The 16069-nt window shown below is 39.7% G+C and overlaps 3 protein-coding genes across 3 annotated transcripts; all 3 read left to right on the top strand.

The window, feature by feature from the left end:
• Positions 1–2141: 2141 nt before the first annotated feature.
• Positions 2142–5091, top strand: LOC104416624 (wall-associated receptor kinase-like 10). The gene is made up of 2 exons (XM_010027988.3): positions 2142–3004; positions 3869–5091. The coding sequence occupies exons 1-2, from the start codon at positions 2173–2175 to the stop codon at positions 5041–5043; spliced, it is 2007 nt and encodes a 668-aa protein (XP_010026290.3). The 5' UTR covers positions 2142–2172; the 3' UTR covers positions 5044–5091.
• Positions 5092–8593: 3502 nt separating this feature from the next.
• LOC104416625 (F-box protein At2g02240) lies at positions 8594–11134 on the top strand. The gene is made up of 3 exons (XM_018861964.2): positions 8594–8925; positions 10215–10333; positions 10468–11134. The coding sequence occupies exons 1-3, from the start codon at positions 8656–8658 to the stop codon at positions 10943–10945; spliced, it is 867 nt and encodes a 288-aa protein (XP_018717509.2). The 5' UTR covers positions 8594–8655; the 3' UTR covers positions 10946–11134.
• An 818-nt stretch (positions 11135–11952) lies between these two features.
• LOC104456918 (wall-associated receptor kinase-like 9) lies at positions 11953–13739 on the top strand. Its single transcript, XM_039299454.1, has 2 exons — positions 11953–12503; positions 13251–13739. Exons 1-2 carry the CDS (start codon positions 12458–12460, stop codon positions 13718–13720), a joined length of 516 nt encoding a protein of 171 aa, XP_039155388.1. The 5' UTR covers positions 11953–12457; the 3' UTR covers positions 13721–13739.
• The last annotated feature ends 2330 nt before the right edge of the window (positions 13740–16069 follow it).

Raw genomic sequence — 16069 nt, 5'->3', positions numbered from 1 at the left:
AACATCAGAGTTTCTATAGTCCGCTAAAAAGAATATATACAGTTAGAACTCAACCGACCCAACAAACTTACAACAACTATATAACCAACTTCTTAAGCCATACCCCAAAATAAACTCCCAAAATTTTTCCAGCAGTGCTCTCGTTCTACTTGTTGCTAACCTTAGGACTTGAAAACATGGAAGATGAATGGAATGGACAATCACAACTTAGTGAATAGTACATACCATAAAAGCATATCAAGCTTTCACATAACACATTTAAAACTCAAGACATAGCTCATTATTACCAAACAAATATATAATAACTTGTATGAACAAAATACGTTATATGTTACCTCAATCTAACTATATCAAATAGCAAAATTTCTCATTTATCCATAATAACAAAAACATGCATCACCAATTTGGTTCAATAATCGGACTCATCCAATCTCATATCAATGGTTTATTTCACGCTTAATATTTAAACTCAAGGCCCTAAAGGTGACTTCTACGAAATTATGTTATCGTGTAGCACTTAGCTTTTGACCACATATAGTAATAGTACAAGGCCCTAAAGGTGGCTCCCATGAAATTACATTATCGTGTAACACTGAGCCCTTTACTACATATATTAGTAGTGCAAGGCTCTAAAGTTGGCCCCGACGTAACTCAAGTTGCCATATAGCACTTAGCTCTTTACTATAATGTCTTCAAGGTGACTCATACAAAATTTCGTTGTTGTATAGCACTTAATCCTTTACTCATTCATAACACATTTGATTTCCTCAACACCACACATATCATCTTTCAATAGTCATTACATAATCACATAAATCAATTGTATCAAAACAACATGCATAATCCTTCAAGAGAGATTTGTCAAATCATCACACAATAACTCAAAAATATTGAGCACTATATCCATTTTTATACAACAAATGGGTCCTCACTTCCTACACAAGTATATATTAATTAATTTTACCTTAGTACATGAGTTTCTTAAAACCAAATAAGACATTAGTAGTACTCACCTTGAAATGCCCCAAAATCAAATAACAAACGTTATTTGATCCTTCGATCTTGTGATTGCATGAAATAAGCGAGAAACAACATTAAATTTGGGTAACATGATACGTCAACCACGAAACAACTATATTATGCCTAAATGTTAACAAAACGATTCCTATGCACTAATAAATTGCATATTGAAAACAATTATTCAAGCTGTTTGTAACGAGACATTTGAGCGTAAAACTTAGTTACGCTATAACTTTTTTATCGAACCCCGTCCCAAACATACTTATAATCAATAGAAAGCCGTTCTAACATAGTACAATAATCCCAACATGATGTTCCAAAATCAAACCGAAAACACAAAATAAAGGCCCGAAGTTGCTGGACGCGCACTGTTCATTGCGTATGGGAAAGTTCAAAATTTTGTTTGGGGCAAACCGTAAATTCAAATCACCATCAGTAAAATCCCACGACTCCACAACATCTTAAAGTATCATTTTTACAAAAATACATGGTTTAACGACTCAAAAATCGGACTTTGTTGCTCAATTTTCTCAAAATTCTGAATTTGAGCCCTAAACCCAAAATTACTTCGATTGGATGATGATGGGAACTCTTATCAGCCGTTGGGTTATGGAGTCAAGTCAGCTTGGCAAGGCATCCGCAGTGTGCACGCGCCAAAACTCCTTTCTTTTCTTCTTCTTCTTTCCTTTAATCTTTTTTTCCCCTCTACCGAAGTGTTTCACGCTCTTAAAAATCACCGACCACTGTTCACCCTTTTTCTCTTTTGTGTTTTCTTTTCTCTTTTTTGTTTTCTGACTTTCAAACCTTCTTTTGTTTCATTTTTCAAAACAAAGTGACCCACCATTAAGGAAAAGAGTCCAACTATTACGCACACGAAACCTGTTTCAGAGCGATGCTGGACAGTTCTTCTTCAGGTTTGCTATTTCGTCGAAAAATGGCAGTCAACAGTCAACTCCGCAAGTCTACCTCTATGTTCAGCGCTGGATGACAGTCAACAGTCTTGATTCTGCAATTTTTGGTCTTGAAGGTGATTTTCTACGGCGTGTCGGCCACGGCGACTTTGCGCTTGGTGTTTTCATCAATATAGGTGTTGGTTCTTTGCATGCAAGAGTTGCACCTATGCGCAAGCCAAATCTCATTTATTCCAAAACCATGGATCTGTCCTGCCTCTCAATCTTATCACCGATCCTATTACTCTTACCTCTGTTTAATCACGTATCCCACAGTCAACAGCCATATATTGACAACAAGCAGCTCAACTGCGAAAACACGACATCTAAAGTGAAAGGTTACGTCTGCAATGGCCCTCAAACTCAATGCCAGTCCTTCCTGACCTTTCGTTCGACCTCCCTATACAACTCACCGCTCGCCATCGCTTCGCTGCTCAGCTCAGATGCATTGGACATAGCCACCGTCAACAACATCAAATCCATTGCCGAAGAGATGCCTTTAGATAAATTGGTCATAGTTCCAGTTCCTTGCTCTTGCACTGGAAGCATGTACTTGCACCGGGCCAATTACACTCTGGCCAAGGATGACTCCTATTTCACCATAGCTAATGATACATTCCAGGGCCTGACCTCTTGCCAGGCTCTAGCTGGTCAGAACTACTATAATGCTGATGCTGTGGATCTTGTTGAAGGTGCACAGGTGCTGGTTCCACTAAGATGCGCATGCCCAAGTACTAGTGAGACAACTAATGGGGTTAAATCCATGCTTTCATATTTAGCGACATGGGACGACTCGGTGGAATCAATTGCGGAAATATTTGGTGTCACTAAGCAAAGCGTTTTGGAGGCAAATATGATGACTCATTCCGTAATTTACCCTTTTACTCCCATCCTCATTCCCCTTAATTGTGCAAAGAATTCCAAGAGTTCCTTCTGTTATTGTCCCAATGGATATGCCGAAGATGTGCTACGAAATGGCCTCAGTTGCATGCCTGACCGGAAGAAGTTTCCTTTCAAGCAGGTTATCGTGATAGGTAGCCATCAATCTCTCTGCTAATTCTGTCCAGCCACTCTGCATGCCCAATCAGAAAAGACTACCCTTTTCCTGTATTTATATTGACTGTGTTGATGGTAGTTAGAAAATCTTTGACTATTGCACGGAGAGATACATTCGTTAATGCAAAATTATGCATCCAATACTTGAGGAAAAACTCGAGTGTGAAATTATTGCTTTTTCTTACGCGTGCCATTTTGCATACTACACATCGGACCGTTGTACTTGCCTTACACCCATGTACACTAAGCCTTTTTTCTCTTCGCATCTTATCTATTTGGCAACTTCCGGTCTTTGCTCAAATGCTCCAGTTGACGCACTTGATCTCTCTGATGATTCTTCCTTGCTTACAGATTGATATACAACACATGAATCTCATTTGCTGTTTCTTTGTATTGTGGCTTCATGCAAATATTCATCATTTACTTTTTCTTCATTTCATTTGCCACATGACAATTTAAGTCCATGGTTTATTGTCTTCTAAGCTAAGTTTTGTGATTGAACGCTGTCACCACTAGGGATGTTGCAGTGATGTGACAGTACTCCTTTGGGATTGGCAAAGTACACAAGAAATTGCAGGCAGCAAATTGGAAAATTTTAGATGGCTTCCTTGTGAATTTACTTTAGAGAAAAGTGATGTAGGAGGGAGTTTTATTACCTACTTCAGCAACCTATACATAGGCTGACTTGGGAAAGCGTGAAAGTTAGCATTCTGACATGCTCCATACTTAGGAACAGTAAAATTTAATTGGTCATGTCAGGCAAATTATTAGGAGCATTTTCAATAGACGGAACTAGAATTTGTTATCTCCCAGTTTCCTTAAAGACTTCATGTTTTATTTAGGTGCTGGCATTGGTATGGGATTCTTGTGTCTTTCGCTTTTCAGCTATTGGCTTTACAGATATGTAAGGAAGCGGAGAGATAGAATGGTCAAGGAGAAACTGTTCAAGCAAAATGGTGGTTTGCTATTGCAACAAAAGTTTGCACCTTATGGAAGAGATGGAAGAGCAGCAATATTCTCTGAAGAAGATCTGCAGAGAGCAACAGATAACTACAGCCAAAGCCGGTTTCTTGGTGAAGGAGGGTTTGGCACGGTTTACAAAGGGATGCTGCCAGATGGTACCATAGTTGCCGTGAAGAAGTCGAAGATCATCGACAGGGGCCAAACTGAGCATTTTATCAATGAAGTGGTTGTTCTATCCCAAGTTAATCATCGGAACATTGTAAAATTGATAGGATGTTGTTTGGAGACCAAGCTTCCTTTACTAGTGTATGAGTTCGTCCCTAATGGCACCTTGTCACAGCATATTCATCAGCAGGACAAAGATTGTTCCCTTTCATGGGAAGACCGGTATAGAATTGCATGTGAAGTCGCTCAAGCAGTAGCGTACATGCATTCTGCAGCTTCAATTCCCATTTATCATCGAGACATAAAGCCGTCTAACATTCTGCTGGATGACAAGTACACTGCAAAAGTCTCTGATTTTGGTACCTCAAGGCCAGTTCCGTTAGAAAAAACTCACCTGACAACGGCTGTGCAAGGGACCTTCGGATACTTGGACCCGGAATACTTCCGATCTAGTCAGTTCACAGATAAAAGTGATGTGTACAGTTTCGGAGTTGTGCTTGTTGAGTTACTCACGGGGCATAAGCCAACATCCTTCTCAGGAGATGAGGACGGAAGACATCTAGTTGCTAGCTTTGTCATGCTAATGAAGGAGAGCCGTTTGTCAAAGATCCTAGATGCTGTTGTGGCCAATGAAGCGAAGGCGGAAGAGGTTCTTGCAGTAGCAATGCTTGCCATGAGGTGTTTAAAAATGAATGGGAGAAAGAGGCCCACCATGAGAGAGGCTGCCATGGAGCTTGAAGGACTAAGGAAATCTCAAAGTTTCTCTCAGACCAGCCAAAATCCTTGTGCATTTGAAGATGGACTACCTGATGAAGCCAATGAAGAATCGATAGATAGCACATCCATGTCACTTGAAGTTGTATCAATCTCAGTAGAGACATGGAGCTAGAACATTCGGTGTTCATTCTGAACTTGATGTTTCTTTATCCTAGACAGCTTTGGGGGTAGCGCATGTCCCATGCAGTTAGCAGCAGCAATTATTAAAATCACCTGAAGATACCTTTCACTCAAATGATTCTCTTTTACTTTATTTCAGCTTGATGTTTTTCTTAAGCACCGGATACCTAACCAAACTTTATTCAAAAGATTTGCTGTCAATTAAGGTGGGGAATTCATTTCCACGGATCAATAATAATGGTGAATTCTCTTTGCATTATGTGATTGATTCAGTTCTCTTTTTCCCATTCAATGATGCATGATGCTTTGGATTTTTTTTACACCAGCTACATCATAAACTATTGTTTCTGATTCCTACTACAGACTTTTCATATGCACACCCCAACTTTGAGAGTAACTTGCTGGAAAATATCTAGCGAATATGTTGAAGCTGCTCACATTCCTCAATCTCCTTTGAATAACAGGTGATGTTGGTATTGAAGCCTTGTGCTTTTATCTATCAAGTTCTATAACATTGTTTATGTCCTATGGGATAGCCAGACTTAGCCTCAAGTTGCAACTTCCACATTTCCAAATTGCATCTTGACAAAATCCATAGCATAAGCAGGATAGAATTATTCACAACTCCATACTAAAAGCAACAGCACTTTTATAGCCTGACACAGCTATCATGAGATACGGTTTCTTCAGAAGATGCATCACTGTTTGATAACAATCAAGTTGTCCTGTTTAGTGACATGATCCTCAGAATCCCTGTGAAACTTGGCCACTCCATGCCTCGTTTGCAATGAGAATTCTGCATTCTCGAGTTAAGACAGTCAATTGAAGATGATTGAATGAAGGGGCTAGAGATTAATGGTGTGATTTGAGAGAAAATTAAACCAAGCTCAGTTTGGTACATATAAAGTTAATCTTTTATTTTTGAAATCAAAAGACACTGGGGAATCCCCTGCCATACTCGGTATCCAAATACATCTCGACAGCATATGAATTCCAATCAATAGCTCTGTGCAGGGAAACTGCTAACTGTATTAACGGTACTTCATGAAAAACAAGGGCCCCAATGGGGGTTAATATTTCTAAGCAGCCACGGATCTGTCACTAGTACAACCCAACTTACCAAGTAACTCCATTAATTTGTTGTCATGGAATTGTACGTAATTTTTATGTCGGCTTCAAGAACTTGTATGGATGCAATTTGGGGAAAACCATCTAAAAAGTTTTAAACTTATTATTGCACTTTCGTCGGTTCAAATATAAACATTTCAATTTTTTCAATTAAGTTCTAAACATTTTCATTTTTTGCCAATTGAGTCTTCTAAACAATTTTAAATAGAAATCGCTGACATAGGACGGTCATGGTAGATGTAGACATTTGAAAAAAAAATTGAATATTTTTATATATTCTATGTTATTTCTTTTCTTCTTCCTTTTTCTCTCTATTTTTTTCTCCACCAAGTTTGGCAAGGGTCACCGGTCATAGTCCAGTAAGGGCCAGCCGACCCTTGTTGGTCGCGAGTGAAGGTCTTGACCCTCACCTAGATTTGGTGAGGGCCTATGACTAGTGAGCGCTTCGTCGCCCTTACTGAGCGTGGAAGGAAAATAAAAAGGAAAAGAAAGGGAAAAAAAGAGAGAAAAGAGAAAAGAAGAAAAAATTGAAATAAAAGAAAATTGTTCATGTAGGCCATGTCACGTAGGACAGCTAGCATTCATGTTAACAATTTTTGACTAAAATTGACCGAATCAACTTAATTGGTAAAATATGAAAATGTTTATGACTCAATTTATAAAATTGAAATGTTTATAATTGAATTGGCAAATGTTCAATAAATTAAAGACTTTTTAGACAATTTTCCTACGCAATTTGTGTTTGCGACGGTGGCGGCGAGGATGTCGAGATGATCAGGTCAAAATTGGGGAGGGAGTGAGGGAGGAACTTGTGCCGGACAATGTCAGAATCAGAGCGGAGGGTGCAGGAGACGGTAGAGAAGCGGGCGGCGTCGCGAGGGGTGGTGAGAGAGAGTACATGTTCGGTGCACTCCTCAGGAATCCGCCCATCTCCACCATCTTTTGGAATCGATCACGTTCGAAGCTCGGTCCAATGTTCTTGGTTCAACTCGACAGTGAATTGCCTGTCCGAGGCTGCTGACCACCACCATACACACGAAGCAGATGCTCACAGTCGCAGTTTTCCAATCTCTTTTCTCGTCTTCCTCGGGTCATGGGCTCGAGCGCCACTTCCCGGTGCGGTCCAGAGGTCCGAACCGGAATAAGATGGGTTTTTGTTTTGAGATGGATATCCTTCAAAGCTTCAATTGGAGTGCTAGTAACAAGCAGGACATGACTCAAATTTATGATAGGCTGACGAAAACGTTAATTTTTCGTGCTTTCTTCACTATTAGTGAACAATTGCTCCTTTTTTTTTTTTTTCCTTTTATGTAGTAGGCTAGGAAGTATTGACACTCTTCAAGCCTTTATGTCGTGTCACACTCTCTGACACGTGTCTGACACTCGATCAACAAGTGTTGGATTTCCGACACCTGATTAACTCTACTGACACTCTTCGACACATGAAAAAATATATATTTTTTTAATATGCAAGTTTAGAATTCCAACATGTGATTCTGATACACGCATAATCAATTTTAATTTTTTTTAATAAATAATGGATCACAATGTAAATATGTAAAAAAATAATAATAAATGAGGAAAAAAGAAAAACATAATTTTTTTTTTGACTCTCCACTTTTAGTGATACATAATTCATTTCCTAAGTTTTTTTTTACTCTTCTGTTTTGACAAACAAGTCCAAAATATAGATTGCTTGTTATTTTATTTCCCTCCAAGTTTTATAGATTATTGAAATGGAGTTGAATTTGTCAAATTAAAATAATAAATGATATTAACAAATGGTGGATTAATATTTTTAGTGTAAATTCATTATGGCCTCTTTTTTTTATTATTTATTTATATGTGAATTTAAATCAAATTAATTTGATTAAAATTATCATAAAAATTATCATTTATCATATATATGTATATATACAACATGTTGGAATTATTTATTTTTTGAGAAATGACTTATCAACATGTTGTGTCGTATCACATGTCACGAGTCGATGCCATTCTACTTAGGGAGCGGATTTGGTAGTTTTCGAGCCAACTTCCACGTAACTCAACTTGGTCCACCTCTTTAAGGAACTTAAAGGATTGCAGTTTGCAATGCTCGGGCTCTCTCGAGTTATATATAATCACAACATTTTATTGTCAAGTATATTTAACCAGTAATTTGGATATTCGTTAACAAGGCCCGCTTTTATTAGCAAGAATTTCATTCGTATTGTTGAGCCCATTGAAGCGTGGAGTTAGCCTTTGATTTAGAAGGACATCCATGCAAAATCCAATATACTTATCCCTTTTTTAATGTTTTTCCTATTTACTCTGTCTTTTGAAAATATTCTTTTCCACTTTCAGGCTGTCCTTTGCTGGCGTGTTGCTGATGCAGAGACTTCTCCCTCCATTGACACGCCACCTTTTCTCTCTCTCTTCGAAAGGCGTCGATTTTAAGCGGTTTTAGCCGCACTTAATTCTTGGAGCTCTTCCAATGGCGGCGATCGAAGAAGCAAAGGGTCCCGACTTCTCTGCGCTGCCCGAAGGGTGCATCGCGAGAGTCGTCTCCCTCACGAGCCCCGCCGACGCGTGCAGGCTCGCAACCCTGTCGCCGGCTTTCAAGTCGGCATGCGATTCCGACGTGGTCTGGGCCTCGTTCTTGCCGCCGGAGCGCCCCCAGACGGTCTCCCGGAGCGTTTCGTCGCTGAAGGAGCTCTACTTCAGCCTCTGCGACGACCCGGTTCTCATCGGCGATGGCAAAATGGTAAGTCACCCCACCGTCTTCCCACCTTAAACCGCCTCTTCCTATTCTTTTTGTATTATCCACTTTTTTTTTTTTTTTTTTGGCGGATTGAGGGGGTGATGTGCGATGATAACTGTTCTTCATGTTAGACTTGATAGAATATTGAAATGAGATTCATGTGATGTGCCGTCGCCTGCACGTTTCGAAACACTGCAAATTTGGCTGGCCAAAACAAAAAAATTGTTCTTTCATTGTCGAGTAGTCGACTTGAAAGGCGGTGTCATCGGCACATGTTTCTTTGTCTCTTCCCGCCTGAACCGAGCGAGAGCATTTTGTTTCTTCGAGGAGAAGCCGTTGTCATATTGTAATCATGCTGCGGCTTCCACTGGACATTCTTCTTTTGCACACAGGCTCTCCATTTGAACGTGAAAGGCGGATTGAACTGTATGGACCAACTCTTTGTTCACGTCCACAAGATAAAGAATGATAAAATGGAGGGTGAAGAAGAAAGAAAGAAAGAAAAGATCTGTCATCTGAAAATGACAAGATTCAAATGGGTTGGAGTAAAAAGTGGATAGATATATTGAATCACTCCAATATACAGTGCTAAGAGCATGAGGATTAATTTGGCACCATTGAATAATGGCCATGTAACTTTGAAGAGTTACAGATTACACCTGAATTTTGATTATTTTGTTGCTGTGGTTAGTCTTCTGTCTGCACGGTCGGTAAGTGTTATCTAACGATGGATTAACTCAGTTCTTTAGTTAGCTCTATTAACCATGTGATAGAGATCTTTTGGTAGTGTTGAAGATAGAGTATTCTATGTATTGTATTCACTTAATCAAAAAAGGATTACAAGAATATATATATGAGTAACCCTAGTAACCCTCTTATGACTATTTTACCCTGGAAACAGGTAGAACGAAAAAAAATAATAATAATGATGAAGTGTATATTCATGTGATATTTAACGCCTATATAGATAGAATAACTAGTGACTGCAACAAAATATCGAAGTTTTATGGAGAAATTTATAGCTTAACAAATTTATCTGGGGTCATCAGGCAATGGTTCTAAAGCTGAGGTGGTATTGAACAATTATCCCTTTTATTTTTCTTTTGGTTCAAATCTCATTGTTATTGCTTTTATTTAACGTGCAATGTGTTTTCCTACTTCAAATTATGGCGAAAAGGCTCACTATTTTATTGGAAAGGGGACAGCACAGATGGTTAAAAAAAGTGAATCTCATTTTCTCAAAACGCTGTCAGTTCTTCTTGTTACTTATGTGAATCCAACATGCTTTGCAGAGCTATTCGCTGGACAGGCACAGTGGAAAGAAATGTATCATGCTATCTGCAAGGGCCCTGTCTATAACATGGGGTGATACTCCGATTTACTGGTCATGGACTTGCTTGCCCAACTCCAGGTAATACATTATTTCGTCCACTCTCGTTTCATGAAGAAAATGTAAGTAGCATTCATTTGTTCGTCCCTAAATAAATCCTCTGTTGTTTCACCTTCAAGGTGATGATCTTATGGAATGTCCTTGTGAATGAACAGGTTTGCAGAAGTGGCTGAGCTCATCGATGTATGCTGGCTCGAAATTAGAGGCATGATTAGTTCTGGCATGCTGTCGCCCGAAACCCATTATGCAGCATACTTGGTATTCAAAATTACCCCAGCATCTCATGGATTTGAATTCCAGCCTGTTGAGGTGGAAGCTAGATTTGCTGGTGATGAAGCGGGCAAGCGTGAGCACTCAGTTTACTTATCTAGAGAGAACAACACGCGCGGATGGCAGTCCAGGCAGAGATTCAGGCATGCTGGCGGGTCACTGATGCTTGCACCTGCCGAGGGGAGTGGGAACTATCCTAAAGAGAGACAAGATGGGTGGTCAGAGATAGAGTTAGGTGAGTTCTTGACAAAGGAAGGACAAGATGGGGAGGTTGAAATGAGCGTCATGGAGACGAAGGGGGGTAACTGGAAGGCCGGGCTGGTTGTGGAAGGGATCGAAATTAGGCCCAAGGATGGGAAATAAAAGTGCCTTTATGCAGGGCATGTGTAAGTTTGTATGTACTGTCCCTTGATTAAGAGCTTTTTCTCTCTGTTTTGCTGTTGTTCTTTCCATGTTCCTTTGTCAATATTTAGTAGCTTTCCACCTAATCAGAAAGCGAGCCTGTGATCAATATCGACTTTTATCAATTTTTCGTAGATTTCTACCAATTCATGAAGCGTATGTTTTTGATCTGGTAATGCCTTCTGCAGAAATGATGGAACTTAGATGTAGACTTCAGTAAAGTCAACACAGACACGCTCAAACACTCTGATTGGTTTCTTTTAAAACATCTGCAAAATTATTCCTCATCTTCCCACTCCAACCATCTCTTTTGGTATTGAGGGGAATGTAAGACTCCATTGAAAATATATAAAGCAATTTGTGTGATGTGCTGGTGCTGGCGCCTCTTTCGGGATAAAGGAAAGACTTAGAAAAGCAGAGTCAAAACCAATGACTGGCTTTTTAATCACATATCCTACTGTCAACATCCATACGTTGACAATAAGCAGTTACAACTGCTCATTCACATTAATCTAGACTGAAAGGTTACCACTGCAATGTCCCTCAAACTCAATGCCAGTCCTTCGTGACCTTTCGATCCACCTCACTGTACAACTCACTGGTCACCATCGCTCTGCTGCTTGGCTCAGACGCCTTGGACATAGCCACCATCAACAACGTCAAATCCACTGCCAAAAAGATAAGTTATGGTAACTGTGAGATTTTATGGGACCACTGTTTACTGTTTTAAAAGTTTAAGCTGTTAAATAAAGGCGTGATTTAATATTTAAATTATTCTAGCACTCCCCCTCATGCTTACTTGGGTTTTTTTTTCTGGCCTAGTACTAAGCATGGACATATTTAATTAGGGAGATAAATAAGAGTCTAGAAAGATTCAAACTTAGAACCTCATACTCTGATATCATGTGAGATTTTGTGGGATCACTGCCAACCGTTCTAAAATCTTAAGCTATTAGATGAAAGCGTGGTTTAATATTTAAATTATTCTAATGGTAACTTGGTCATGGTTCCAGTTTCTTGCAATTGCACTGGAAGAATTTGCTTGCATCAGGCCTCTTACACTGTGGCCAAGGGTGACACCTATTCCCCCACAGTCAGTGATACATTCCAAGGCCTGTCCTCTTGCCAGGCTCTACTTGATCAGAACTACCATACAAATGAGGATTTTGTTGTAGGTGCACAGCTGATGGTTCCACTAAGATGCGCATGCCCAAGTACCAACGAGAGAGCTAATGGGGTTAAATCCTTGCTTACATATTTGGTGACACTGGGCGATTCTGGGAATTCAATTACAGAAAGCTTTGGTGTCACTGTGCAAAGTGTTATGGAGCAAATATGATGATGGAACCCGATCTAATATAACCTTTATCAAACATTCTCATTCCCCTCACTTGTGCAGAAGATTCCAAGAGTAACTTCTGCTATTGTCCCAGTGGATATGCCGAAGGTAGGCCAGGAAATGACCTCAATTGCATGCCTGACTGGAAGAAGTTTCCTTTCAGGCTGGTTCTCGCGATAGGTAGTCATCAAATCTATCTTCTAATTCTGTCCAGCAACACTTCCTGTCTGATTGGAAGAGGCAGTTAGAAAAACAATGCATCCAATACTAAAGAAAAAACTTGAGCAAGAAATTATTCCATTTGCTTACATGCGTTTTGCACATTTGCACACCACTCTTAGGACTGTTGCACTATCTTTACACTCATGTACATCAAGCCTTTTTGCTCTCCGCATCTGATCTGTTTGGCACCTTCTTGTCTAGCTCCAATCCTCCATTTGACACACTTGATCTCTCTGATTCTTCCTAGCTTATAGATTGAAATACAACACGTGAATCTCATTTGCTGTCTATTTGTGTTGTGACTTCATGCACTTCTTCAATTGCAACATGACATTATTAAGTCCATGGTTTATTCTCTCCTAAGCTATGTTTTGTGATTGAATGCTGTCACGACTAGCGATGTTGCATTGATGTGACAGTACAGCTTTAGGATTGGCCAAGTGACCAAGCAGGCAGCAAATTTTAAATACAGATGGCTTCTTTGTGAATTTTCTTCCAGAGAAAAGTGATGTAGAAGAGAGTTATTATCTACTTCAAAAATACATAGGTTGACTTGGGAGAGTATGTAGCATTCTGACATGCTCCATATTTAGGAATTGTGAAATTGGATTGGTCATGTCAGGCAAATTATTTGGAGAATTTTGACTAGACGAAACTAGAATGTGTTAACTCACAGTTTTCTTATAGACTTATTGTTTGCTTTAGGTGCTGCCATTGGTATTGGATTCTTGTGTCTTTTGCAGTTCAGCTATTGCCTATACAGATATCTAAGGAAGCGAAGAGACAGAATTGTCAAGGAGAAACTGTTCAAGCAAAATGGTGGTTTGCTGTTGCAACAAAATTTCTCACTTTATGGAAGAGACAGAAGAGCAACAATATTTTCCGAAGAAGATCTGCAAAGCACGACAAATAACTACAGCCGGAGCCAGTTTCTTGGTCAAGGAGGGTTCAGCACAGTTTACAAAGGGATGCTACCAGATGGTACCATAGTTGCTGTGAAGAAGTCAAAGACCATCAGCAGGGGCCAAACTGAGCATTTTATTAATGAAGTGGTTGTTCTGTCACAGGTTAATCATTGGTACATTGTAAAATTGATAGGATGTTGTTTGAAGACTAAGTTTCCTCTACTGGTATATGAATTCATCCCTAATGGTGCCCTGTCATCAGCAGGATAAACATTGTTTCCTTTCTTGGGAAGACAGGTATTGAATCGCATGCAAAATCGCTGGAGCGGTCGCATCAATTCCCATTTAACATCGAGACATAAAGCCGTCTAGCATTCTGCTGGAGGACAAGTACACCGTGAAAGTCTCTATTTTGGTAACTCATGGCTGGTTCAATTTGACAAAACTCACCTGACAAGGCTGTGCAAGGCACCTTTGGATACTTGGACCCGGAATATATCCAATCTAGTCAGTTCACAGGTAAAAGTGACACGTACAGTTTCGAAGACGTGCTAATTGAGTGCAGAAGCCAACATCCTTCTCAGGAGATGATGAAGGGTGACATCTAGTTGCTACCTTTATTTTGCTTATGAAGGAACACAGTTTGTCAAACATCGTAGATCCTGTTGTGGCCAATGAAGCAAAGGCAGAGGAAGTTGTTGCAATAGCAATGCTTGCCATGAGGTGTTTGAGATTGACTGGGAGAAAGAGGCCTACCATGAGAGAGGTTGCCATGGAGAGGAAATCTTAAAGTTTCTCTCAGACCAGCCAAAATCCTTGTGCATTTGAAGACGGACTACCTGCTGAAGCCAATGAAGAATCAATAGATAGCACATCCCTGTTGCTAGAACTGGTACCAATCTCATTATAAGCTAGAACATTCGGTGTTCATACTGAACTTAACGTTCGTTCATCCTAGACAGTTTTGGAGATAGCATAGGTAGCATGCAGTTAGCAGCAGCAATTATCAAAATCACCAGAAGATACCTTTCAGTCAAGTGATTCCTTTTTACTTCACTTCAGTTTGATGTTTTTCTCAAGCGCTGAATACCTAACCAAACTTTATTCTCAAGATTTGCTGTAAATTAAAGTGGGAGAGCTTATTTTCATGGATCAATATTAATGGTTGACTCTCTTTGCATTAGGTGATTGATTCAGTTCTCTTTTTCCCAATCACTGATGAGTAGTGCTTTGGATATCTTTCACACCAGCTGCATCATAAACTATCCTTTCTGATTCCTACTATAGACTTTTAGATGCGCACATCAACTTTGGAGCAACATGCTGGACAATATCTAGCAAATACGTTGAAGCTGCTCACTTTCTTCATCTCCTCTGAGTAATCCTTCAGGTGAGGATGGTACTGAAGCCTGTGCTTCTATCTATTAGGTTCCAGACTTAGCCTCAACTTGCAACTTCTGTTCCGAATTGCTTCTTGACAAAATCCATAGCATAATAGGATAAAATTATTTAGCTAAGTTCATACTAAAAACATCAGGACTTTTATAGCCTAACACAGCTATCATCACTCATCAGATATGGTTTCTTCAGAAGATGCATCACTGTTGTCCTGTTTACTGATATGATCCTCAAAATCCCTGGGAAACGTGGCTGCTTCATGCTGCGTTTGCAATGAGCATTTTGCACCCTCAAGTTAAGACCGAGTTGACTGAAGATGATTGAACAAGATCAATTTTTTAAACCAAGCTCAGTCTGGTACATTTGAACTTAATTTATTATTCAAAATACACTGATGGTCACAGCATATACTTTGCTGCTGAATACATACAGCGCATGCTTCTTGATTGCAAATTTCTCTGCCCCTCAATCTATTAAGAACAGAGAAGCCGCTTCTGCATCAGGCAATATCAATTTCACAAGAGTAATGAAGCGGCGGTCAATGAGAACTTCAGTATGGCTTCTCTTCATAACCATGTAATCCAATTTCTTTGGCACACATGACCCACGTGATATTGCCTCGACCTTAGTAGCAATTATTAGCGAATTGGGCCAAAGCAAAGAAAGGACCAAAGGAGCATGAAAGTTGATGTTTGGGCTTTCTGTCGTGTCATTTCTAGGCCTTCCACGAACATCCCCTCTTTTCTATTTTTAGGCGCTGCCCCCTCCTAAAAACCCCACCCATTAAGGAAAAAAAAAATTTGCCAGCAAAATTCGCAGTGTTTCGAAATGTGCAGGCCACGGCACATCACATGAATCACACTTCTAAATTCTATCGAATCTTATGTGAAGAACAGTAATCACATATCACCGCCCCAATCCGTAAAAAGAAAATAAAAAAAAAAAAAAAAACCGTTTTCTTTTAGCTTCTAGAAAAGATCAATATGTGATTTATGTGATGCAGGCGCTTCTGGGGTAGAAAGACCTAAAGAGCAGAGTCAAAAGCAATGAAAAACTAGCACATTGTTCCTTGCCTCTTTCTGCGAGAACCGAGCATGCGCATATGCCGTAACACTTATAAAATTTGAAGTGCTCCAATATCTTGCAGGACGGGTGATTCTTTTTTGTCTGCAAGGGAACCGTGACAATTCTTAGCTCCCTTTTCCTGGTCGTTGAGGACGG

Source organism: Eucalyptus grandis, chromosome 8 (genome assembly GCF_016545825.1).
Source record: "Eucalyptus grandis isolate ANBG69807.140 chromosome 8, ASM1654582v1, whole genome shotgun sequence".
Classification (NCBI taxonomy): domain Eukaryota; kingdom Viridiplantae; phylum Streptophyta; class Magnoliopsida; order Myrtales; family Myrtaceae; genus Eucalyptus; species Eucalyptus grandis.
Note: the sequence above shows the minus strand (reverse complement) of the source record. Positions and strands in the feature narration are given on the sequence as shown.